This window comes from Pongo pygmaeus, chromosome 16 (genome assembly GCF_028885625.2).
Source record: "Pongo pygmaeus isolate AG05252 chromosome 16, NHGRI_mPonPyg2-v2.0_pri, whole genome shotgun sequence".
NCBI classification, from domain to species: Eukaryota; Metazoa; Chordata; class Mammalia; order Primates; family Hominidae; genus Pongo; species Pongo pygmaeus.
The window spans coordinates 89,605,953-89,630,381 of NC_072389.2; the positions used below are offsets into that span (position 1 = coordinate 89,605,953).

Here is a 24,429-nt window from a genome sequence, read left to right on the forward strand (position 1 = left end):
TTATTTGGAGATTGAAAGAATGGCTCAGTGTTAGGAAATGTATTAGTATAATTCTCACAACAGATCAAAGAAGAAAAACAATTTGATTTCAATAGATGTCAGAAAGGCTTTTGATAAAATTTCACCTTCCTTCCAGATATAATTCTTACAAGATTAGGCCTAGAAGAATACTTTTTTGACATGATAAACTATTGAAACCTCAAGATAGAGATGCCTCCTGTCCTTGCTGTTTTCAGCAGTGTTATCATAATTGATTATTTGTTAATGGCATTGTGTACATTAGTAGTTCACAACTCTATCAAACCCAGTTCTCTTTTTTTATAAATATTTTGTAATTCCCACTTTACTAACCTGAAGTAAAATTCATAGATAATATGCTTTATACATTTTTTAATTGATAAGTGATCTAGTTATAATATAAAGGGGAATAAATGTAATTGATAGTAAAATATGTAGTTCAATACATAGTCTTTGGGCAGGACAACACTAGAAGGCAAACTGAAGTAGTCAGTTGCTATACATATATGCATCACCATGATGAGACAGTTTCAGCTGCACGGTACAGGCGTGTTGTGTCTTAAATATCATGAGCAGCATTGCTGCCACTTTACGTTTTCTTTAAAGGTTTCAGGTAAAAGAGTATATATAGTTGGTCCTACTCATAGTGTCTATTTCTGAACTTGCCTACTGGCTGAAATTTATCTGTAACCTGTAAAGTCGATATTCGGGGCACTTTCTTAGTCGTTTTCAGCAAAGACTTTAGTTGCCAGACCAGCACATTTCCAGCTGCGGCTGAACAAGGCAAGGCTCTACTTTCCTGGTTCAGCTCTCCTACAGAGGTGGAGACGGGGAGGGGCAGTGCAGTGGAGTGCAAGAAACTCTGGCTCTTGGGCAGGTTGAATGGGGCTTGAAGGCCAGCTCTGGCACCTCTTAGTGGGGCAGCCTCAGACAAGTCACATAACACTTCCAAACTCTGTTTTCTCTTTTGTGGAATAAAGAAAATAGAATATACTAGGATGAGGTGTTTGTTTGTTTGTTCTGAGATAGAGTTTCGCTCTTGTTGCCCAGGCTGGAGTGCAGTGGTGCGATCCCGGCTCACTGCAACCTCCACCTCCCAGGTTCAAGTGATTCTCCTGCCTCAGGCTCCCAGGTAGCTGGGATTACAGGCATGTGCCACCACAACTGGCTAATTTTGTATTTTTAGTAGAGACAGGGTTTCACCATGTTGGCCAGGCTGGTCCCGAACTCCTGACCTCAGGTGATCCACCAGCATCGGCCTCCCAAAGTGCTGGGTTACAGGTGTGAGCCACCACGCCTGGCTGGATGAATTGTTTTTAGGATTTAAGATTATAATCTATGTGAGGTGTGTATATGTGTGTATATGTAGACATACACACACACATATGTATTTCCCCTAGGAGCAGTGGTTTAGTATTTGCTAATTCTGTATATTAAATATAACTTCCACAGATAATGAGAATTGACTGTATATTCCTTCTGTTTATATGGTAGTTGCCTCTTGTAAATGTCTGAATATTAAAATTGCACTAAAAGGCTGGGCACAGTGGCTCACGCCTATAATCCCCACACTTTGGGAGGCTGAGGAGGGCGGATAACCTGAGGTCGGGAGCTTGAGACCAGTCTGACGAACGTGGAGAAACCCCGTCTCTACTAAAAATACAAAATTAGCCAGGTGTGGTGGCACATGCCTGTAATACCAGCTACTTGGGAGGCTGAGGTAGGAGAATCGCTTGAACCTGGGAGGTGGAGGTTGTGGTGAGCCGATATTGCACCATTGCACTCCAGCCTGGGCAACAAGAGCAAAACTCCATCTCAAAAAAAAAAAAAAAAAAAGCACTAAAAAATCTGGTTTATAAACAAAATGGAATGAGGTTCAAGGCTTGTAGTTATAAACAGATTTTTTACCTACATGAATTCTGGCAAGACACTTAAAAGTTGATTGAGTTATGGGAGACTGTTCTGTGCATTTCAGGAAATCTAGTTTCCCTAGTTCCTTGCCAGTAGTGCCCCCCTAAACCTTTGTGAAATCGTATGCCTCCTTGGGAGTGGAACTCGTTTTGAGAACAACTGGTCCACCTAGGTAACCTCACTGTCAAGCTAAAAAACTACTAGAACCAATAAAAGAGAATAGTGGCCACTTATAAAAAGTATATTTAAAAACCATTGGTGTTCCTGTATGTCATCAAAATTCAGTTACAGAGATGAATAATGGTGACAGTTGTACAATGATATGAATGTATTTAGTGCCATTGAACTGTACACTTAAAAATGGTTAAAATGGGCCAGGCGTGGTGGCTCATGCCTGTAATCCCAGCACTTTGGGAGGCCGAGGCGGGCGGATCACAAGGTCAAGAGATCGAGACCATCCTGGCTAACACGGTGAAACCCCATCTCTACTAAGAATACAAAAAATTAGCCAGGCGTGGTGGCGGGCGCCTGTAGTCCCAGCTATTCGGGAGGCTGAGACAGGAGAATTGTGTGAACCCAGGAGGCGGAGCTGGCAGTGAGCTGAGACCGCGCCACTGCACTCCAGCCTGGGTGACAGAGCGAGACTCTGTCTCAAAAAAAAAAAATGGTTAAAATGGTAGGTAACTTTACCACAAAAAAATTATAATGTAAAAGAATTTAGTTATAATTGAGTAAATATCAGTAAATATTTTGAGTATTATGTTACTATTACAGTATGTTACTGTATTGTAGTAATTTTATATATCACAATATATATGTTGAATATTACTGTAGTATTGTGAATAATCCCATTCATAACAGTAACATAATATTAAGTAGTAGGATTAAAACCAGTAAGAACTATAAAGTACATTAGCTTTATGAAGAACTGGAAAAGTTTGAGTAGAAGCAGACTTTAATAAGGACAGTGTCTTCCAAATTAACCTATGTATGTTAGAGAATTTCTTTCAGAAGTCACATACTATTTTAGGTAGTGGAGAGTGGCTTGGCAAAATTCTTTTTTTTTTTTTTTTTTTTTTGTGTGTGTGTGTGTGTGTGTGTGTGTGTGATGGGTCTTGTTTTGTTGCCCAGGCCAGAGTGCAGTGGTGAGATCTGGGCTCACTGCAACCTCCGCCTCCTGAGTTCAAGTAATTCTCCCTGCCTCAGCCTCCCGAGTAGCTGGGATTACAGGCGTCTGCCACCATGCCTGGCTAGTTTTTGTATTTTTAATAGAGATGGTTTTCACCATGTTGGTCAGGCTGGTCATGAACTCCTGACCTCAGGTGATCTGCCCACCTCTCAAAGTACTGGGATTATAGGTGTGAGCAACTGTACCCGTCTGGCAAAATTCTTAACAGTTAATTTAGAAGAGTATATGTTTCTCTTTTAATAAGAGTAATACAGATGACAAGACAAAGTATTGTAAAGCTACAGGAAGTTAGTGTTGTATGGAACAGACTATAGATGTCAGAAACTAACCTAACATAAATGAACATTTAGAAAATGATATGGCCAGGTGTACTGGCTCATGCCTGTAATCCCAGCACTTTGGGAGGCTGAAGTGGGTGGCTTACTTGAGCCCAGGAGTTTGAGAGCAGCCTGCACAACATGGTGAAACTCCATCTCTACAAAAAGATTCAAAAATTCGGCGTGGTGGCATGCACCTGTAATCTCAGCTACTTAAGAGGCTGAGGAAGGAGGATCGCTTAAGCCTGGGAGGTTGAGGCTGCAGTGAGCTGTGATCTCACCACTGCACTCCAGCCTGGGCAACAGAGCAAGACCCTGTCTAAAAAACAAAAAAGAATATGATAAAGGTGAGGGAAGGATTAACCACTGGGAAAATTAAGTTAGATCCTTACTGATCCCATGTACCTGTATTCATGTAAATTAAAATTTTAACATTAAACAAAACTGAAACCATGAAAGTGCTGGAACAGGTGAATGTTTATGTACTATGAGGATGAGGTAGACCTCTCTAAACTTGGCATGTATCATAATTTTGAAAACAGATAATTGAAAAGTTTTAAGTACAAAATCACCATAAAGGTAAAAGATGAGTGACAAATGGGAAACTTATTATAGTGGATATTACCAACAAAGCATAAATAACTATCATCTATATATAACGTGATCTTTTGAATCTACATTAAAACGACAAACTCATCTGTAGAGAAATATGAGAAAAGAACATGAGTTGGGTATTTCATTAGAGAGAAAATCCAGTGGGCAGTAAGCATATGAGCAAATGTTTTACCTCATTAATAATCAAATAAATAGTCTGGGCATGGTGAGTCACACCTGAAATCCACTCACTTTGGGAGGCTGAGGCAGGTGGATCTGCTGCGCTCAGGAGTTCCAGACCAGCCAGGGCAACATGGCGAAACCCCATCTCTACAAAAAAATATAAAAATTAGCTGAGCATGGTAGCATGTGCCTGTAGTCCCAGCTACTTGTGGGGGCTGAGGTGGGAGGATCGCTTGAACCTGGGAGGTTGAGGCTGCAATGAGCTGAGATCATGCCATTGCACTCCAGACTGGTTGACAAAGTGAGATCCTGTGTCAAATAGTAACAATAATAATCAAAATATAAATGGAATTTGTCACTATCAGTTTCTCAAAGGCAAAAGAAAATGAAAAATATTCCTGGTTGATAAAAGTGAGAGAAAAATGATCCTTATACCTTATGGGGTATAAAATGTTATCTTTCCAGAAAGCAACTTGACAATGTTTACCTAAAGCCTTAAGACTGTGCCTTTTGACTGGGTGTGGTGGCTCACACCTGTAATCAAAACATTTTGGGAGGCCAGGGCAGGAGGATCACTTGAGCCCAGGAGTTCAACATCAGCCTTGGCAACATAGTGAGACCTCACCTCTACAAATAATAATTTTTTAAAAATTAGCAGCATGTAGTGGCATGCACCTGTGCTCCCAGATACTCAGGAGGCTGAGGCAGGAGGGTCGCCTAAGCCCAAGAGGTTGAGGCTGCAGTGAGCCATGATTGTACCACTGCTCTCCAGTTTGGGTGACAGAGAAAGACCCTGTCTAAATAAAAAAAAATAAAGATTTTTTAAAGAATGTGCCTTTTATTTTCATCAGCAATTCTACTTCTAGGAATTTATTTCAAGGAAAATAATTGAGGCTTCATAAAATGATTTAGCTATAGGATTGTTCATCATGACATTATTATATAATAATAAAAACTGCAAATAACCTAGATTATCCAACAAGGCATTAGTTAAATAGAGTGAATTGGTAGTATTTTTTTTTACCATTTTACATGAAAAAGAGGTTACAAATATATATATATTCTGATATTTTTTAAATTACATATATGTTCATAGAAATGTAACTGAAAAAGAAATATAAAGGATTAAAAAATGTAAAGGGTTAGCAAGGGCTATCTCTGGATTTATGGAGGCTTTAAAATTTTCCTCTTATTTAGCTGCATTTTCTGTTTTTTTAAGCACAATATATTATTTATTTATTTATTTATTGAGATGGAGTCTCGCTCTGTTGCCCAGGCTGGAGTGCAGTGGTGCAGTCTCAGCTCACTGCACCCTCTGCCTCTAGGTTCAAACGATTCTCCTGCTTCAGCCTCCTGAGTAGCTGGGACTACGGTGCACAACACCACACTCAGTTAATTTTTGTATTTTTAGTAGAGACTGGGTTTCACCATGTTGGCCAGAATGGTCTCGATCCCCTGACCTCATGATCCACCCACCTCAGCCTCCCAAAGTGCTGGGATTACAGGCGTGAGCCACTGTGCCTGGCCTATTTTTTTTTTTTTTTTTTTTTTGAGACGGAGTCCTGCTGTGTTGCCCGGGCTGGCACCATCTCGGCTCACTGCAACCTCCGCCTCTCAGGTTCTAAGCAGTTCTCCTGCCTCAGCCTCCCGAATAGCTGGGATTACAGGGGTGTGCCACCATGCCTGGCTAATTTTGTATTTTTAGTAGAGATGAGGCTTCACCATGTTGGCCAGGCTGGTCTCGAACTCCTGACCTCAGGTGATCCACCCGCCTCAGCCTCCCAAAGTGCTGGGATTACAGGCATGAGGCACTGTGCGTGGCCTACTTTCTTATAATAAAAAATTATAAATAACCTATTTTAGAGCCAGGAGTGGTAGCTCATGCGTATAATCCCAGCAACTCAGGACAATGAGTTGGGAGGATCATCTGAGACCAGTTCTAGACCAGCCTGGGCAACTTAGTGAGACTCCATCTGTTAAAAAAAAAAAAAAAAAAAAAAAATTTAAACTAGCCAGGAATGGTGGAGTGTGTCTGCAGCCCAGCTACTTGGGAGGCTGAGGTGGAAGGATCACTTGAGCCCAGGAGTTCAAGCCTGTGGTGAGCCATGATTGTACCACTGTACTCCAGCCTGGGCAATAGAGCAAGACTCCATCTCTTTAAACAAAATTACATGTTTGTAAGCGTTTAAGGTGATCTTACTGTACCAGATGTTTAAAATAGTACTGTTATCTAGCTTATAGTGCTGTTACGATGACTAAAGGAAATAATTCTGTAAAGAACTGAAGTTCAGTGCCTGGCACACTAGGAAGTACTCATGAAGTGGTATTGATGAGTTAGTAGTATTACTAAGAATTGAACGTGTTGCTGAAAATGTTGAGAGTTACTCAATGTAATTTTGTAATGTAAGACATTATAATTATGTCAGATTTTACAGGCTTTTAGTTCCATATGTATGTATGTATGTATTATTATTATTATTTTTATTTGAGAAGGAGTCTCGCTCTGTCGCTCAGGATGGAGTGCAGGGTCGCCTGCAACTTCCATCTCCCAGGTTCAAACGATTCTCCTGCCTCAGCCTCTCAAGTAGCTGGGATTACAGGTGCCTGCTATCACGCCCAGCTAATTGTTATATTTTTAGTAGAGACAGGGTTTTGCCATGTTGGCCAGGCTGGTCTCAAACTCCTGACCTCAGGTGATCCACCTGCCTCAGCCTCCCAAAGTGCTGGGATTGCAGTGTGAGCCACCACACCCAGCCTCAGTTCCATATGTATTTAATGTCAGTTTTTATACATTTACAAAATGGAGTAAGATGGGTCAATATTTCTTAACTATTATGACCAAACTGGACTTATTAATTATTCTAGTTAGGAAACTGCATTCGAATCCTGTCCCATCCCTCTGCTACCAGTATTCTGTTAGAGTAGCCTACTTCCTTCACAGCTCGTTACAATTTGTAATTATTTATTTATTCCTTTCTTGTATTATCAGTGTCCTCCATTAGACTGTAAGCACAATGCACGTAGAAACTGTCTTGTTGACCATTACTTCCGCAGTGCCAAGCCTAGTACCTAAATATGATAAGCCCTTAGTAAGTATTTATTGAATTGATAATTGTCGTAGTTTGAGATGCTGGGCTTCAGTCCTAATGGCTGACATGTCTGCGTTCATGAAAAAGATGTACAAATATTTGGACTCGTATAGCACTAAAATTATCATTACAACAAAAGTTGTTGTAATTTAGGTTAAATTTAGGTTAAATTCTTTTACAAAACCAATTCTTAGGCTCCTCTTAAGTTCAAATCTACTCTAGAAAGCTTTTTGGTAAGCAAACAGATGACATTTCCAAGGATATCTAATTTCTTTTCCTTTTAATAAACAAAACTGGATGTTCCAGGTTACACTTAAAAAAAATTATAACCCTTCAGAATATGAACACATGGGATTAATTATATTTTATTTTTGGCTTCTTTCTCTCAGGTTCACAGTTAATAGAAGGATCTCTATAGTTGGATTTGGCTTGTATGGATCTATTCATGGCCCTACAGATTATCAAGTGAATATACAGGTACAGTTTCCTCCTCCACCATATATCATCTTGAAATAACCCAAACAGGTAACTTTACAATAAGATATTGTTTTGACAGAATCCAGATTTCAATATAATTGTCAAAGCAATCAGAAGGCCCCTTAGTAGCATCGTAAGCATAAAGAGTTCTGTTTTAGAGTTGATCTAAAAAGCCTGGTTGCAGAAAATTGGGGTCCTTCACAAAAGCAGTAGCATATAAGGAGCTCTTCTTTGTCCAGGAATCCCTTCTATTAGTACTTCCTGCTGGGCAGTCTTAAAACATCCTCTTGCCTTTTTCATGGCCCTTTCAACTCTAGGACTGAAACTAAATTTCTTGTAACTGGTGTGAGCATCCTGTGACTTCCAAGGGGCTGAGCAGAACCTGCTTTATTCTTGGTTACTTTTTTTTGAGACAGGGTCTCACTTGGTCGCCCAGGCTGAAGAGCAGTGGTGCGATCACAGCTCACTGCAGCCTTAATCACCCAGGCTCAAGCAGTCCTCCCACCTCAGCCTCCCAAGTAGCTAGGACCACAGGTATGTGCCACCTCGCCCAACTAATTTTTCTTTCTTTTTTTTTTGTCTCGCTGTGTTGCCCAGGGTGGTCTTGAACTCCAGGGCTCAAGTGATCTTCCTGCCTTGGCCTCCCAAGGCATTGGGATTACAAGCATTAGGCCCCTGCCTCATTTTTTTTTTTTTTTTTTTTGAGATGGAGTCTTGCTCTGTTGCCCAGGCTGGAGTGCAGTGGCGCAATCTTGGCTTACTGCAAGCTCTGCCTCCCGGGTTCATGCAATTCTCCTGCCTCAGCCTCCCAGCACTTTGGGAGGCCAAGGAAGGTGGATCACGAGGTCAGGAGTTTGAGACCAGCCTGGCCAACATGGTGAAGCCCCGTCTCTACTAAAAATACAAAAAAATTAGCTGGGCATAGTGGTGCATGCCTGTAATCCCAGCTATTCAGGAGGCTGAGACAGGAGAATTGCTTGAACTGGGACCTGGGAGAGCCAAGATCACGTCACTGCCTTCCAGCCAGGGCTACAGAGCGAGACTCTGTCTCAAAAAAAAAAAAAAAAAAAAAAAAGACACCAGACTCCTTGTGTACAAACTGAGGGAGGGCATCAGGATTATAGGTACGTTAAAATTATGAAGTATAAATACTATGAGTAAAATAATAGAAACAGTCTGGGTGCAGTGGCTCACATCTATAATCCCACTACTTTGGGAGGCCGAGGTGGGAGGATTGCTTGAGCCCAGGAGTTCAAGACCAGCCTGGGCAACAGAACACGATCCCATCTCTACAAAAAAAATGAAAAATTAGGGTTGGGCACAGTGGCTCACACCAGCACTTTGGGAGGCTGAGGCAGGCAGATCGCTTGAGACCAAGAGTTGGAGACCAGCCTGGCCAACATGGTGAAACCCTGTCTCTACTAAAAATACAAAAAAATTAGCCAGGTGGGGTGGCACACACCTGTAATCCCAGCTACTCAGGAGGCTGAGGCACGAACATTGCTTCAGCTTGGGAAGTGGAGATTTCAGTGAGCTGAGATCCCACCACTGCACTCCAGGCTAGGCAGCAGAGTGAGAATCTGTCTCAACACACACAGACACACACACACACACACACACACACACACACACACACACACAGATTGCTAAGGGCTTTATATTATTTTCTATAGTTTGCTTCATTTGGTTTAACTTAAATGTAACTTGTCTCTTAAAAATTACAGATCATTGAATATGAGAAAAAGCAAACCCTGGGACAGAATGATACCGGCTTTAGTTGTGATGGGACAGCTAACACATTCAGGGTCATGTTCAAGGAACCCATAGAGATCCTGCCCAATGTGTGCTACACAGCATGCGCAACACTCAAAGTAAGAGTCATGCACTATGTTCCAGATGGTTTCCTCTTGAATGTTGTAGAATGTGTGTTTGAGAAGCTGAGAGTCACTGACAGCTGAGCCATTTATTAAGAGGGGGGAAAAGAAGCTGGGAGCTAAAATATTCCACTGCCTTCCGAAAAGAAGTGCTTCTCCCCACAGCTCTGTTCTGAAAGAAATAGCTCTTCTTAAGAAGTAGCCCTTTGTTTCAGTAAGCAGTTGAATGTTTGGCAGAAAATAAAAGTTATTTTTGTAAAATCTTTTCACTGTTCTCTAATAGCTGGGCTCTACATTCAGTATTTTTATTCATTAATTAGTTTTTTGGTAAAAACTTCATTTTTCTCTAAATGACAGCATAAAGTTTTATATAGGAATGATAGTGAAATATAATGGAACATTAATCTAATTAAAACACAACATTAAACTGAGTGCTTATTAAATGAAAATTACTAAGGAACCTTTTGTTCTCATTTAGGGTCCAGATTCCCACTATGGCACAAAAGGATTGAAGAAAGTAGTGCATGAGACACCTGCTGCAAGCAAGACTGTTTTTTTCTTTTTTAGTTCCCCTGGCAATAATAATGGCACTTCAATAGAAGATGGACAAATTCCAGAAATCATATTTTATACATAATTTAGCATTATAATACATCTTGGCTAAATAGTACCATACAATCTAGTGTCAAAAACATAAATGGCCACAAAAAAGTAGTTTGAGTGTGATGAATATTTAAAATTGTAAGATAAGAAACAGTTTCTTAGAGGAGATAGAAAAATGTTTATTTAAATCTTTGCATGATTTAAAAACAGATTTTCCATTTTCTTACAACTTTAAGAGAAAAGAACTGGGTTTAATGGTTTAAAAAAAAGCACAGCTTTTTCAGCTTCATCTTGTATAATTTCATAGATTGGCTGACTTAGGGTCTTTCAATAGTTTGGGAATTCTTGTTATATATAGCTAGTTTGGGTTTGTTTTTGTTTTAACTATTTAGAAGTTTAGGTGAGATGGGCAAATAGGCTTAACTATTTTGAAGGTTGGATGAAAAGAGATGGGTCAGTATTCCTACAGAATTCTTATTAACTCAAATAACTAAATTTCAGAAAATTAAGAAGCTGACTTTATATTTGGTGGTTTGAAATATATTGTTGTTAGCATTTGTAATAATGCTAAAAAAGGCCTAATAAAATGCCCAAGGAAATATTCAGTGCATTTATAGAGAAAGATATTTTGTAGTAGTATAGTAATGTGTTATGTAGTACAGTTTTAAAGCTATAAATGGAGAATTTTGTGTAAATTCACAAAAATGTGATATAAACAGGATCTAAGACTGGATTCCCTGTCACTAAACTGCACCACTATACCTGTCTCTCTGTGTGGGGGACACTGCTGATGATTCCCAAGATTGAGATGATGACGGTGATGACGACTGGGTGAACAGCCATCACTTCAACATTGTGATAATCCTGCACAGCAAGAAACCAAATAAAATACTAACATTTCTAACAACTGCTCTGACATTGTAAAGAGATCCAACAGAATCACTCCTGCTGAAAAATACGCTTTCTGCCACCTACACATTTCTATCTAGGAAGTAAAATTTGCTTCATGGTCATGACCCCATTAGTCACTGTTACAGCTGTGCTGGGGATAGGAAGTATATCTGGCAGATTGACATTTATACACTTTTTTATAAAGCAGATTTTAAAATATAGTAACATTCATTTTTTTCCCTTGAAAGTGATTCTCTTATAAAAAATGAAAGTGGAGTTTAAGGCATATCAAATCGTTGTGAAAGGTGATTAAAAATCAAAATTCATTTAAATATCAACTTAATTTTTTCTAAATAAGATATAAAAAATTTTCATCTAAAGTAATATTTCACTTTATATTGTCAAGAAGGTAGGTATATTGGTGGCTGAGGTCTCTTGAAATTGCTAAAGGGAAATTTTTCTATGGTAATGCTCTTATGGATATAAACCTCAGTTAAATGGAATTATCTGTGGGATGTGTGGTTCTGGTTAACTAAAAATTAACCAGTAAACACTCTGTAGTAACCATTATAGAAAATACTTCTGCCTTAAAAAATATGATATGCCAGAGATGAGTTAGTGTTTCTTGACATTAGAGACCTTTTAAATGCCTCAACTATTGTACTGAACAATTGAAACTGCATGCAGCCATAAAAGGGACAAGAAACAGAACTGTTTACTAACTTTGGGACATCCCCTGGAATTTTTAAAAATAAATATATATATGTACAACTTTTATGTCATTTGCCTTTTTCTTCTAAAAGTGAATATGAACAATTTTGATTTGTTTTTTGTTTGTTTTTTGAGATGAAGTCTCGCTCTGTTGCCAAGGCTGGAGGGCAGTGGTGCAATCTCGGCTCACTGCATCCTCCACCTCCTGGATTCAAGCTATTACGCGGCCTCAGCCTCCAGAGTAGCTGGGATTACAGGTGCCCACCACCACGCCCAGCTAATTTTTGTATTTTTAGTAGAGACAGGGTTTCACTATGTTGGCCAGGCTGGTCTTGAACTCCTGACCTCAGCCGCCTCGGCCTCCCAGAGTGCTGGGATTACAGGCGTGAGCTACCACGCCTGGCTGTAAACACCATTTTGGAACAAAGGTTCTAGTTAATTGAGGTTTAACTTTATGGGAGTAATGCAATACAAAATACAAATACCTCACTGCTGATTTAAACCAGTTCATAGGAACTGCAGCGGTAACTGCTGCTGGCTTTTGTTTCTTGATCACTTCTGGCCTAAGGTTTTTCTCCCCTGTTCTAATCTCAGGAGGTGGAGGATGAAGAATGTGGGAGAATCCAATAAATAATCTTATTTACTGTTAGAGTGTGACTATCATCTTACAGCTGTTTATTAATAATAACTACCCAAGTGACTACTATGTACTAGGCTCTGCAATAAGTACTTTACTACATTCTTACTTGTTTCTCACAGCATCAGTATGAGGTAAGTACCCATTTCACAGGCAAAGAAATTAAAAGGTCAGCTAGGCTGGGCACGGTGGCTCACACCTGTAATCCCAGCACTTTGAGAGGCTGAGATGGAAGGATCACTTGAGGCCAGGAGTTCAAGACCAGCCTGGGCAACATAGACCCTGTCTCTGAAAAATAAGAAAATTAGCTGGCCCAGGGGTCCACGATTACAGTGAGTTATGATAGCACCACTGTACTCCAGCCTGGGTGATAAAGCAAGACCCTGTCGGGGCAGGGAAAAAAAAGTTTATTAAGTGGTGGGAGATGGAATTTAAACCCATTTACACAGTTGAGAAAATATTTTGCTGGGTCCAAAAATAACATGTCACCATTCTCAAACTGCATTGAGACCCAGAAAGATACTTGACTAATCTATATTTACTGTAAAATATACTATTTTAAGAAAGTGTGATATTCCAGTATCTACCCAACAAATCGAGATTACTTGCATTATCAGAGTGTTGATAGTAGTACCTGTAGTTTTTTAGAAAATTATTTGTAACCTGGGAATAAACTTGTAAGACATTAAAGAGCAAGGTCTTCAATGTGATATGTGCAATGTGTTTAAAACATTGTCCCACTTTTTAGTGCTTCTTCAAACCACTTTCTACTGCCTGTTCTAGTCATCCAGATTCAAGACCTGGAATTGTCACCCAATTAGAAAAAACACATCCTTCACAAGAAGGATGGTACCATCGCAATCCCAGCCCCAACAACCAGCCCCAGAGCTACACGTGTATTTATTCACATACACCTAGTTTATATGCTTTTAAAAATCCCTTTTCCTGTTTCTCCATTGCGACTTTTTAAGTGGAACTCTATTTAAAACGATAAAATGAGGCCTGTAGTTGCGCAGCTACTGAGGAAGCTGAGGCAGGAGCATTGCTTGAATCCAAGAGCTTGAGACCAACCTGAGCAACATGGCGAGATCCTGTCTCAATAAAACGTGAACCACCACAAACATTTACAAGGGGTTTCCTGCCATTTGAATCAGTCTCTGTGTTTTCCCTCACCGTTAGGCAGTATGTCTTCCCACTCTGCCTCTCTCTCCCTTCAAGAGGCAGGGGTGTGGGCAGGAGCAACAAGTCAGGTGCACAGTTTGGTGGCACATGGGGTGGATGGCTTTTCTCCTCCCCACTGGTGCAATGAAGTCCTCATACCCCCTACTCCTGAGTCACGTGTGGGAAAGGCTGAATGGTTCACAGCAGGGCACCTCTTCACTCTCCTCACCCATCTAGCCAGATGCCATCGTAACTCACCTTCACAGACGTCCCCTTTATTTCCATGACAACTGCCAAACCTCTAATTGAGGCTGGCGTGACTTCACCCAAAGCAGATTCTACAAATGACTGCTCTATAATGCTGGTTCAGCTTTTGTGCCTCAATTCTTAACTGATTTCAAAGAAGGGAAATATGGTTTTGGTTTAACACCTGGCTCACTTTCTTCTGCTCAAGCCTTTATACTGCATGGCCTCAGTGGCCATGTGGACAACCCAGCTACACCTAGGTTTCCAGTTTCTTCTTTACCTCCAGCAACTTTCACCATTCCTTATCATGGACACACCGTATACCCTATCATGATGTGGAATTGCTCTACATCTGAAATAGGAAATTCAGACATCCCACTCTCTGGCCACAACCTTTGGTGTTTCTTCCAGCTCTCACTCACATTCCAGTTACACCCATTATTGAACCTGAAGACTGCAGCCCCTTGTCCTCTCTGTTCTTCTTTACTTCCTTCTCTACCCAGTTAGACTCTACTTTTGGTCTCCCTCAACCCCTCTCCACCTTTGGTCTTTAATCACTTTAACCATTTCATCAATAACCCTCAACCCACTTAAATATACCTGAATCAATCCAGTTGTCTGCCTTATCTTCAACTTCCTGACTGCTTTGGTAGTAGCACTGGGGCCAAAAAAATTTTTTAATTAAAAAAAAACTTCTTAGCTGGTGAATCCAGGCATTTAAAGTAACGTAACTACAGGCCAGGCGCTAGCTCACGCCTGTAATCCCAGCACTTTGGGAGGCCGAAGTGGGTGGATTGCCTGAGCTCAGGAGTTCAAGACCAGCCTGGGCGCAATGGCGAAACTCCCGTCTACTAAAAATACAAAAAATGGGCGTGGTGGCGTGCGCCTGTAGTCCCAGCTACTCTGGAGGCTGAGGCAGGGAGAATTGCTTGAACCCAGGAGGCGGAGGTTGCAGTGAGCCGAGATCCCGCCACTGCACTCCAGCCTGGGCGACAGGCTCTTCCCATCCCCCTGACTCTGTCTCAAAAATAAATAAAAATAAAATAATGTAACTATAGATTGGGATCATGATGATTTCACGGTCTCCCTTAACTGTCTACCGCTGAGTGAGTTGCAATAGTCAGCCCTTTGCCATTCTCAAGTCCCAATATACCTTCAACACCTCTCCCACGCTTAATGAAAGAAATTCCACCTCCCATCACCAAACCTACAAACACAGCTACATGTCCACCTAAGCTTTCCCTTAGGAAGGAAGGAGTGTCTAAGGCCTCCTGTAGTGAAGTCAATCTCTACTTGAGCTCAGATCCTACCTTTTCAGGAACCGCCCTCTGCTGTAACCTCTTCTCCTGGCTGTTTCCTACCAATCTTCAAATATTATAAAAATAAGTCTCTGAATGTCATGTGCCCCTCCAGATACCAATTGCTCCTTCACAGTGAAATCACTGGATTATTCTCTACAATTATCTCCATTTCCTTCTCTCCACTGAAACTGCTGTGGCCCGGGTCACCAACACCGCCCTGATTTCTAAATCTTGTGGCCACTTCTCAGTCGTTACATGTGACATGTTCTCTCTGGAGCGTTCATCACTCTTGATATTCCCTCTTGAAGCGCCCTTCTTTAGCTGCCATTACACCATACTCCTACCTGGTCAGTGTCCTTTGGTGACTTCTCTACCTGCCCCTACTGTTCTAACCTGGGCCCTCGTGCCCTTTACACACTCTCTCATCATTTCCATAGCTTCAATTGCCATCTGCTTTCAGAATATTCCAGAATCTCTATCGCCAACCTTGATTTCGCAAACTGCAGTCACATATATTCAGTTACCCCTTTAATATTTGTACTTGGAAGTCCTGTGGGCATCTCAAACTCATTATGTCCAAAGCTGAACTCCTCACCTCGGCCTCCCAAACCTGTTCCTTGGGCCCCAAACCTGGGCATTTCCTTGACTCTTCCCCCTTATTCGCACATGCAGTCATTCCCAAGTTCTGATCATTTCAGTTCCTGAAGATCCTTGAAATGATCAGCGCTCCACCCTCCCTGCGGTTACTCTAGTTCAGGCCACCCTCTCCCATTTAGGCGGCGGATCTCCCTATCTCTGGCTTTTCCTCTGTCGGCCACAGTGCAGCCGGTGTCTTTCTAAAACCCAACAAATTCGGCTGCTAATCCCTTGCTTGAAAGCCTTCAGTGACTCCATGATCTTGCCTCTGCTGATTTGTTTCATGTCTCGCCATATCACATGTCGCAGTGTATTTCCTCTTCTTTTACATTGTGGGATCCGCTGCGCCTGGCACAAGGTAGGTGCGCCATCGATACGTGGAAGATTCACAAGGGCCAAGCCGGCACAAGGCTCTATATTGACTTGATGGCCACAGGCAGCAGCGTGGGACTCTGCATCTGCTGCTTGGCTGCGGCAGCGAGAAGACACCTGGCCCTGTGCACTCCTTGCCGCGCTCTCCAATTCTAAGAAGTGACAATACCTTTCTTTCCCCGATTAGGAAAGAACACCAGAGGTGACACACCTTCCTATCAGCTGAGGGGGTGGGCCATGACACGGTGAGGCCCCAGCTCCGCAGCTCCGCTTCTGGGGCCCGTTCCAGAACAAAAGAGGCTCGCGCATGTTCTGCGGCCACGAGACTCGCTCCCGCCGGCCTTAAGGTGTCGCCCTCGAACCAGAGCCGATGCGCCGAGCGCTGGGGCCGCTCCTGCCCGCTACCTGCGCAAGCGCAGAGGGCTCTTCCGGCGCCTTCCCAGGCGGGGATGCTGCGGCACGTCCGCGCAACACCCAATACTCGGGGCTCCGCTCGGCTTCTTCGCGCCGGGATGCCTAAGAAGGCTGGTGCGACGACCAAGGCCAGTAGCAGGTCCCGTGGCAGCAGAGGGGTGGGCCTCAGGGGTACTTGTTGAGGAGCGCGGGAGAAGCGGGGCCCGGGGGTGAGTGGAGGCACTGCCAGCGGCTTGCCGTCTCTCAGTTCCGGGGCTCAGGACAGCCGCCGCCACCCCCAGAGCTGCGGCTCCTGCTGCCGTCGCCCCGCCTCAGTAGGCTGCGCCGCCGTCCACCCGGTGACTTCTGAGCGCTGGGCCCGGCGGCAGCCGAGCTCTCCTTGGGCTCCGTGTGCTGACCTCTGGCCTCCTACCCGCACTCCCAGTCCAGCAATTCATGTTCCAGCAGCGGCATGACGCCTGCGCTTCCCCGGGAGACTGTATTCTGCTTTCTCCTCCCTTACTTTGGCTGATCGCACCCCTTCTGTCAAGAATACAGCACTCCCGTTTCCACCATCTTTATATGGCCAACCCCAGTCCGTTTCTCAGACTCAGCTCAAGCACTGCCTCCTGCTGGCAGCATTCTGCAGTGCCCCAATGCTGAGCTGCCTATGGGGTAATGTTCTGTGCCTATCTCATCGGTGCACTTAGCACAGTGTATTATAATTTTGTATGTTCTTTCTCTCTCGCAGCAGTCCGAGCTCCTTGAGAGCAAGGATCATGTACCTTTTCTTCTTTACGTATGCATTGCCTACATATTTGTTGAATGAAAGTTCCTAGCACAGCCTCTGTCCCATAACAGGCCTTTAAATATCAAGCACTATTGTTTTTTCCTCCCTTTCCCCCAACACGCACACATACACACTTTCACCAACATTTATTAGCTCCGACTGCGTGAGATACAATGATGAATAATAAATGATCCCTGTCCCCAAGGAATTGGAAATACAAAGCAGAGGGAGGAACAAGCATTAAGGTTTAGAAGCCAGAGTTAGGTTTTCTGGCAAGGGAGGAAAAAACACTGTTGGGTTGATGGGAACCCTTCGTGGGAAAATTGAGTAGAGCCTTGAAGGTTGTGGGAAAAGCATTCTAGGTGGCCAGAAGTCCCTGGACACCACTGATGAGTCTAGTTTGTCTGTTAAGGGTGAAAGGGGGTAGTGGAAGAATCAAATTAAATGTGTGGGAAAATATTTTGTAACCTGTAAAGTTGTGTGGTTGTCATTTTAGGGTAAAAGCCAGAGCAAGGAACCAGAGAGGCCACTTCCTCCCTTAGGTCCTGTGGCAGTTGATCCTAAAGGTTGCGTCACCATAGCCATCCATGCAAAACCTGGCTCCAAACAAAATGCTGTAACAGGTATACCTGGACACTGGGGTGGGATTCAAGTGTGAATCAGGTGTCTCCTACAGCCCTCCTTTGCTTTGGTTAGCTGAAAGCTTATTCTATGACAGTTGATTTTTCACGTCTGCAGTTAGAGGCTTCTCCATTTTAAAATTCTAGATTCTAATGTAAAGGTGTCTGAAAGTGAATATATCTTTAAATCATGCCAAGTTACAAGAAAACCATTGTATATTTTCCATTTTAAAAATACAGTATTATAGAAAGGATAGTTATGGAAACTTGTGTGTAGTCTGGATTATTCTTAGTTTGTCCTGTTCCAAAACTGGAGACATTGGCCAAAGAAAGAAGAGACATTTTAGTGTAGTTTAATGATCACTGGCCTAAGGAGAGGGAGAAAACTTGAGATCTGAGACCCGTGATCAGTTCCTGTGTGAATTTGTTTTAAATCAAAACAGTATAAAACATTCATGGGTCCAGTTTTTTCATCTGTCAGATGAGATCGTTGGACTAAGTTAGAGGCTTCCAGGCTATTCTCTGGAGTGCTGGAGGTGCCTCAGGAATCAGCTTTGGGCAAGGGGGAGGCCAGGCAGACAGGGCTCCTGACTAGCTATGTTTACATTTGTTTTACATAGTGGGATTCTAGAGAAAACTGGGGGAAAGGGATTCTAAAGGAGAAAAAAGTTCAAAAACCATTGCTCAATTCTTTTGAAGGTCTTTTTCACCTCTAAAGCTCTGTATTTCAAACCATTTTTAGATTTTGAAAGGAAAACCACAACATTGATGTGCTAGACCTGGTTTATGCTGATGACCAAGTTAACTTAGCCATACCCTCCTTGGCCAGCATTTTCTAAGTAGTGGGTGTGGACACTGTCTGCTGTTGGAGTATTATGTTTCATTAGATCTAAAATGGGAGGCTGGATGCCATGGCTCATTTGTAAAATGGAGATAATAATGGTACTAATATCTTCATAAAGTCATTATAAGGATTAAAGAAGTTAGTATTTGTAAAGCCTTTAACACATTTGTGTGTGCTTAAAATTAGTGTATAGTAAGTGCTCTATAAATATTTGTTAAGTAAACATTATTAAGTTTTAAAAACAGTCAAGATATATGTCACATAAGAGGTGAACCTAGTCCAGGGCTCTCATTTTCCTGATGAGGAAACCCTGCACAACCTTGTACAATCTAGTAAGCTGCCCTGTCCATGCACTTCCCCAGTGACATTGATGAAGCTGAAGGCCATCTATGACTCCCTGCCTGGGGCTCTTCACATACCAAGGGCAATTTCCAGTTGCCTAAATCCAGGATATTCCCCAGGGCTCCGTAAGCCCATCTTGGTCAGCAAGATTGGGTCAATAACTGTTTTCTTCTCTGGATTTATTTCCTGTAATGGTAGAGCCATTTTTATCATGTTCATGTTCCTTAAATGTGATTAGTTTAATCATTCATTTCTTCATTCAACAGTTTTTAATTGAAAATCTATGTGCCAGGCAAATGCAAAAACTCTTTTACAAAATGTCTTTGCTTCATGAAGAAAAAGAACTCCTTAAGGATAAAGTCCACACTATTTTCATTCCAGATTTGACAGCAGAGGCTGTAAATGTAGCTATCGCAGCACCTCCATCAGAGGGAGAGGCTAATGCTGAGCTCTGTCGGTATCTTTCCAAGGTCCTAGAACTCAGGAAGAGTGATGTGGTTTTGGATAAGGTAGGTCTCTCTCTCTTTTTTTTTTTTTTGAGACAAAATCTTGCTCTGTCACCCAAGCTGGGGTGCAGTGGCGCAGTCTTGGCTCACTGCAACCTCCATCTCCTGGGTTCAAGCTATTCTCCTGCCTCAGCTTCCTGAGTAGCTGGGATTATAGGTACATGCCACCATGCCTGGCTAATTTTTGTATTTTTAGTAGAGACGGAGTTTCACCGTGTTGGTCAGGCTGGTCTTGAACTCCTGACCTCAAGTGATCCACCTGCCTTCTCCCGAAGTGCTAGGATTATAGGTATGAGCCACCATGCCCGGAGGTCTCTCTCTTTTTAAACCTCTTTAATTCTTTTCTTTTCTTTTTTTTTTTTTTTTTTTTTTTTTGAGACAGAGTCTCGCTCCATTGTCCAGGGTGGAGTGCAGTGGTGCAGTCTTGGCGCACTGCTACCTCTCACTCCTGGATTCAAGCGATTCTCCTGCCTCAGCCTCCTGAGTAGTTGGGATTACAGGCACCCACCACCAGGCCCAGCTAATTTTTGTATTTGTAGTAGAGACAGGGTTTCACCATGTTGGACAGGCTGGTCTCGAACGCCTGACCTCAGGTAATTCATCCACCCTGGCCTCCCAAAGTGCTGGGATTACAGGCGTGAGCCACTGCGCCTGGCCTTATTTTATTTCTTTTTTGAGATGGAGTCTCGCTCTGTTGCCCGGGCTGGAATGCAGTGGCATGATCTTGGCTCACTGTAACCTCTGCCTCCTGGGTTCAAGCGATTCTTCAGCCTCAGGCCTCCCAAGTAGCTGGGATTACAGGTGCCCACCACCACACCCAGCTAATTTTTGTATTTTTAGTAGAGACAGGGTTTCATCATGTTGGCCAGGCTGGTCTTGAACTCCTGACCTCAACTGATCTGCCCGCCTCAGCCTCCCAAAGTGCTGGGATTACAAGTGTGAACCACCATGCCCAGCCATCTTTGATTATTACGTGTTAATAATGATTCATAAAATACTGATTTTTCTTTGTCTTTTTCAAATAATTGGGAAACTAGTTGTTTATAACTTTTATGTTTACTTCATTGCAGAAATCTGTAAATTCTTCCTATTTAGTCTCCTTCATGCCTGCTGCCTTAATTCTTACTGAGACTGTCCACACTGTGCACTTATGCTTCTTCACTGCCACTGTTGCCAGCATTTTCTCCTTTCTGAATTCATTCCTGAACCTGCTGTCAGATTAATCTTGCTTAGCTCTCTCATCCTTTTAAGTCATCACCACACTAAACAATCTAAAGCAATTCCTATTGTTAGTCATCTCCATGAGGGACTCCGTCAAGTACTTTGTCCTTGCTCTCTAGGAGAAGCTCATTGGGAAGATAGAAGGTTCATGTGATGTCATTAATACGGTTTTGCACTAGGGGTGGAGATCTAAATCACCTGGGAATGATTTCTAAATACAGATCCCTGGGTATCACTTTAGGCTTCTTGAAATAGAATCTGCAGGAGAGGGGCCCAGCCATGTTTATATTTCTTAAAGCTCTACTTGTTTTCCAGTGCTATACTATATAGCGCCTATCCAGGTTCCAGCTGGCATTCACAGTCATTGATTAACAGACTGCACCTAAAAATCCATTTGAATGCTCCCCACCTGTGGCAGGTCATTTCTGATTTTTGGCTAGCGCTCATGCTCTGACATTTGCCTGAAAGGTGTTCCTCATTCTTCTGCCTGTTCAAATTCCACTCATCTAAATAAACCCCTTCTCAAATTTTATCTTCTTTAAAGGCTGTGTTTGAAAACAAATCCTTTCTTTTTTTTTTGAGACGGTGTTTTCGCTCTTGTTGCCCAGGCTAGAGTGCAATGGTGCAATCTCGGCTCACTGCAACCTCTGCGCCCCCGGGTTCAAGTGATTCTCCTGCTTCAGCCTCCCGAGTAGCTGGGATTGGAGGCGCGCGCCAACACGTCTGGCTGATTTTTAGTAGAGACGGGGTTTTGCCACATTGGCCAGGCTGGTCTTGAACTCCTGACCTCAGGTGATCCACCCGCCTTGGCCTCCCAAAGTGCTAGGATTACAGGTGTGAGCCACCACGCCTGGCCAACAAATCCTTTTTAAAGTTGTTTTAAGTGGTTGTGAAATTGTGGCACTTGGATATGTGGCTACTTTTTGTTTGGAATTTTCAGAAATGTTTAATAACATAGAGAATAGCAATTTGTTTATATTTATAATTATTTTACTACAAAGTTTATATAAAGTTGCAATATTTATTTTGGTATTTTAAAGATGATTTTCATTTTTAACTTAATTGCTTGAGACTAGAATATCATTTTTTAGATTTTTTTTTTTTTGAGATGGAGTCTTGCTCTGTTGCCCAGGCTGGAGTGCAGTGGCGTGATCTCAGCTCACTGCAACCTCTGCTTCCTGGGTTCCAGCGATTTTCCTGCCTCAGTCTCCTGAGTAGCTGGGATTACAGGCACATGCCACCACGCCCAGCTAATTTTTGTATTTTTAGTAGAGACTGGGTTTCACCATGTTGGTCAGGCTGATCTTGAACTCCTGACCTCGTGATCCACCCACCTTGGCCTCCTAAAGCACTGGGATTACAGGTGTGAGCCACCGCGCCCGGCCCATTTTTGAGATTTTAATGTCCAGCTTTTATTATAGAAATTGTTGTATGAAGGTAAAAACCCTGGAGAGTTGTTAGTACTAACAAATGTTTAGTAACAAATGTTAGTAAGGAAGAATCTAAGAGATAGTCTTTGGTTAGACCAGAAGTAACCAAGAGAAAGCCATCAGGAGAGCCCATTATACAACGGAGGTCTGCTATCTCTAATAGCATTAGAATGTGCTAAACAGTAAAGTATGTTTTTTCTCTTTTGGTCCAGGGTGGTAAATCTCGTGAAAAGGTGGTGAAGCTTTTGGCTTCTACAACTCCAGAAGAGATCTTGGAGAAATTAAAAAAGGAAGCCACAAAAACATAAAAGCAAGAAATGAGGCCGGGCGCAGTGGCTCATGCCTGTAATCCCAGCATTTTGGGAGGCCGAGGTGGGCAGATCACCGGAGGTCAGGAGTTCGAGATGAGCCTGACCAACATGGTGAAACCCCATCTCTACGAAAAATACAAAATTAGCTGGATGTGATGGCGCATACCTGTAATCCCAGTTACTCGGGAGGCTGAGGCAGGAGAATCACTTGAACCCGGGGGGCGGAGATTGCAGTAAGCTGAGATCACACCGTTGCACTCCAGCCTGGGCAACAAGAGTGAAACTCCCTCCCCCCCAAAAAAAAGAAATGAAAAATACATCCTTGAGAAACTTTTTTGTTGCTAATGGTGAAGAGGCTGTTAAGTAGAAAAATATACTACATGCACAGAAGAACATGGGGGACATATATATATATGTATATATTCGAATAAGACTCCAAAAAGTAGAAATTTAAAAAGTGCTATACATTGCATCAGGTTCTAAAATCCCAAACCCCAAACAGCCTGGAACATGTTACTCTGATTTCATGGCGTTGTAAAATAACAGAGCTGGAAAGAATATTCAAGATGACCTGATTTAAACACCTTTCATTCTGTTGGGGGGGCCTTTGATTTCCTATATCCAGAAGTTGAGAGACTTACTCAAGATTGTACCATGCAAGCTGGCAACTAGAACCCAAATCCTTGGACTACATGCAGTTTTTCTAGATTGTAAATTAAAAATCATATCTCCACAGTGGTTCTGGAATTCTGGGGATTGCCTTCTAATCCAGTTTACAGGTGACAGAAAACCTGTTAATGCTGCTTTGTAGTCTTACCTTAGATTTTAAAATGCTTATTTAAATGTAAAAAAAAATTTTTACATCTTTTAGAGACTATATTTACCATTTTGTGGAAAAAGTAAAGAAAAATCATGACTTGTAATTAAATGTGAATTATAAATTTTGAGAAGTCACTGAATTTTCTTCTTCCTCTAATAACTTATAATCAGCAAATTCAGTAGTTTTTATGAATCTCCAAAGATCCTTAAGAAAGAGGACTTGGAAGCTATTTTCAGTATTTGTAAAAGCTTGTCAGAAATTACATCTATATTAAAGTTTCAAAAGCTAATAATATATTTTTACATATTCAGGTCAAGTTATAGTAATTTATTAAAGTAAATGAAATTAATTTCCTTTGCTGATCAGAAGAGCTGATTTGCAGTTGTGCGCTTTGTCCAGCAAGTACATGAGAAAGATGTATTGATGGACCAAATCATTAAAAACAAAATCCACAAGGAAGAACAATAATAAAAATTCCTCATGGTAGCTGGGCATGGTGGCTCATGCCTGTAATCCCAGCGCTGTGGGAGGTTGAGGCAGGAGGAACACTTGAGCCCAGGAGTTTCAGACCAGCCTGGGCAACGAAGTGAGACCCTGTGTTTGTCTCTCTCTCTTTCTTTATAGATAGGTAGATATACGTAGATAGATTTTATACATATCTATCTATATATTTTATACATATCTATATATAAATATATATATATCTATTTATATATAAGATTATATATAAGAACTCATATATAAGGAGTCCAGGCCGGGTGTGGTGGCTTACACCTGTAATCCCAGCACTTTGGGAGGCCAAGGCGAGTGGATCATCTGAGGTTAGGAGTTTGAGACCAGCCCGGCCAACATAGTAAAACCCCATCTCTACTAAAAATATAAAAACTAACCAGGCATGGTGGTGGGTGCCTGTAATTCCAGCTACTTGGGAGGCTGAGGCAG

General features: G+C 42.1%; 2 protein-coding genes and 1 long non-coding RNA gene across 4 annotated transcripts in view; 2 read left to right on the forward strand and 1 right to left on the reverse strand.

Annotated features, from left to right (window-relative positions):
- The window catches only part of BTBD1 (BTB domain containing 1), a 53,694-nt gene extending 41,777 nt beyond the window's left edge, over positions 1-11,917 (forward strand). Inside the window, exons 6-8 of one of the 2 annotated variants that reach the window (XM_054451749.2) lie at positions 7,691-7,778; positions 9,503-9,649; positions 10,131-11,917. In XM_054451749.2, the coding sequence (XP_054307724.1) occupies positions 7,691-7,778; positions 9,503-9,649; positions 10,131-10,289 (394 nt within the window). In that variant the 3' untranslated portion in view covers positions 10,290-11,917. Of the gene's footprint in view, positions 1-7,690; positions 7,779-9,502; positions 9,650-10,130 lie in introns of those variants that run through there. The other variant, XM_054451750.2, reaches the window with a different exon arrangement.
- LOC134738319 (uncharacterized) overlaps positions 1-16,692 on the reverse strand; it is a 53,031-nt gene extending 36,339 nt beyond the window's left edge. Inside the window, exons 1-2 of the long non-coding RNA XR_010123996.1 lie at positions 16,422-16,692; positions 4,282-4,359 (exon numbers count right to left, since the gene is read on the reverse strand). This is a non-coding gene — a long non-coding RNA (uncharacterized LOC134738319). The remainder of the gene's footprint in view (positions 1-4,281; positions 4,360-16,421) is intronic.
- On the forward strand, positions 16,579-23,608 carry C16H15orf40 (chromosome 16 C15orf40 homolog). The gene is made up of 4 exons (XM_054451751.2): positions 16,579-16,752; positions 17,890-18,016; positions 19,581-19,708; positions 22,569-23,608. The coding sequence occupies exons 1-4, from the start codon at positions 16,660-16,662 to the stop codon at positions 22,662-22,664; spliced, it is 444 nt and encodes a 147-aa protein (XP_054307726.1). The 5' UTR covers positions 16,579-16,659; the 3' UTR covers positions 22,665-23,608.
- The last annotated feature ends 821 nt before the right edge of the window (positions 23,609-24,429 follow it).

Bases quoted from the DNA above. Each gene is read 5' to 3' on its own strand.
- C16H15orf40 (XM_054451751.2), top strand. From the start codon at position 16,660: ATGCTGCGGCACGTCCGCGCAACACCCAATACTCGGGGCTCCGCTCGG. The intron at 16,753-17,889 runs GCCAGTAGCAGG...TTGTCATTTTAG, and splicing joins AGGCTGGTGCGACGACCAAG to GGTAAAAGCCAGAGCAAGGA. The intron at 19,709-22,568 runs GTAGGTCTCTCT...CTTTTGGTCCAG, and splicing joins GTGATGTGGTTTTGGATAAG to GGTGGTAAATCTCGTGAAAA.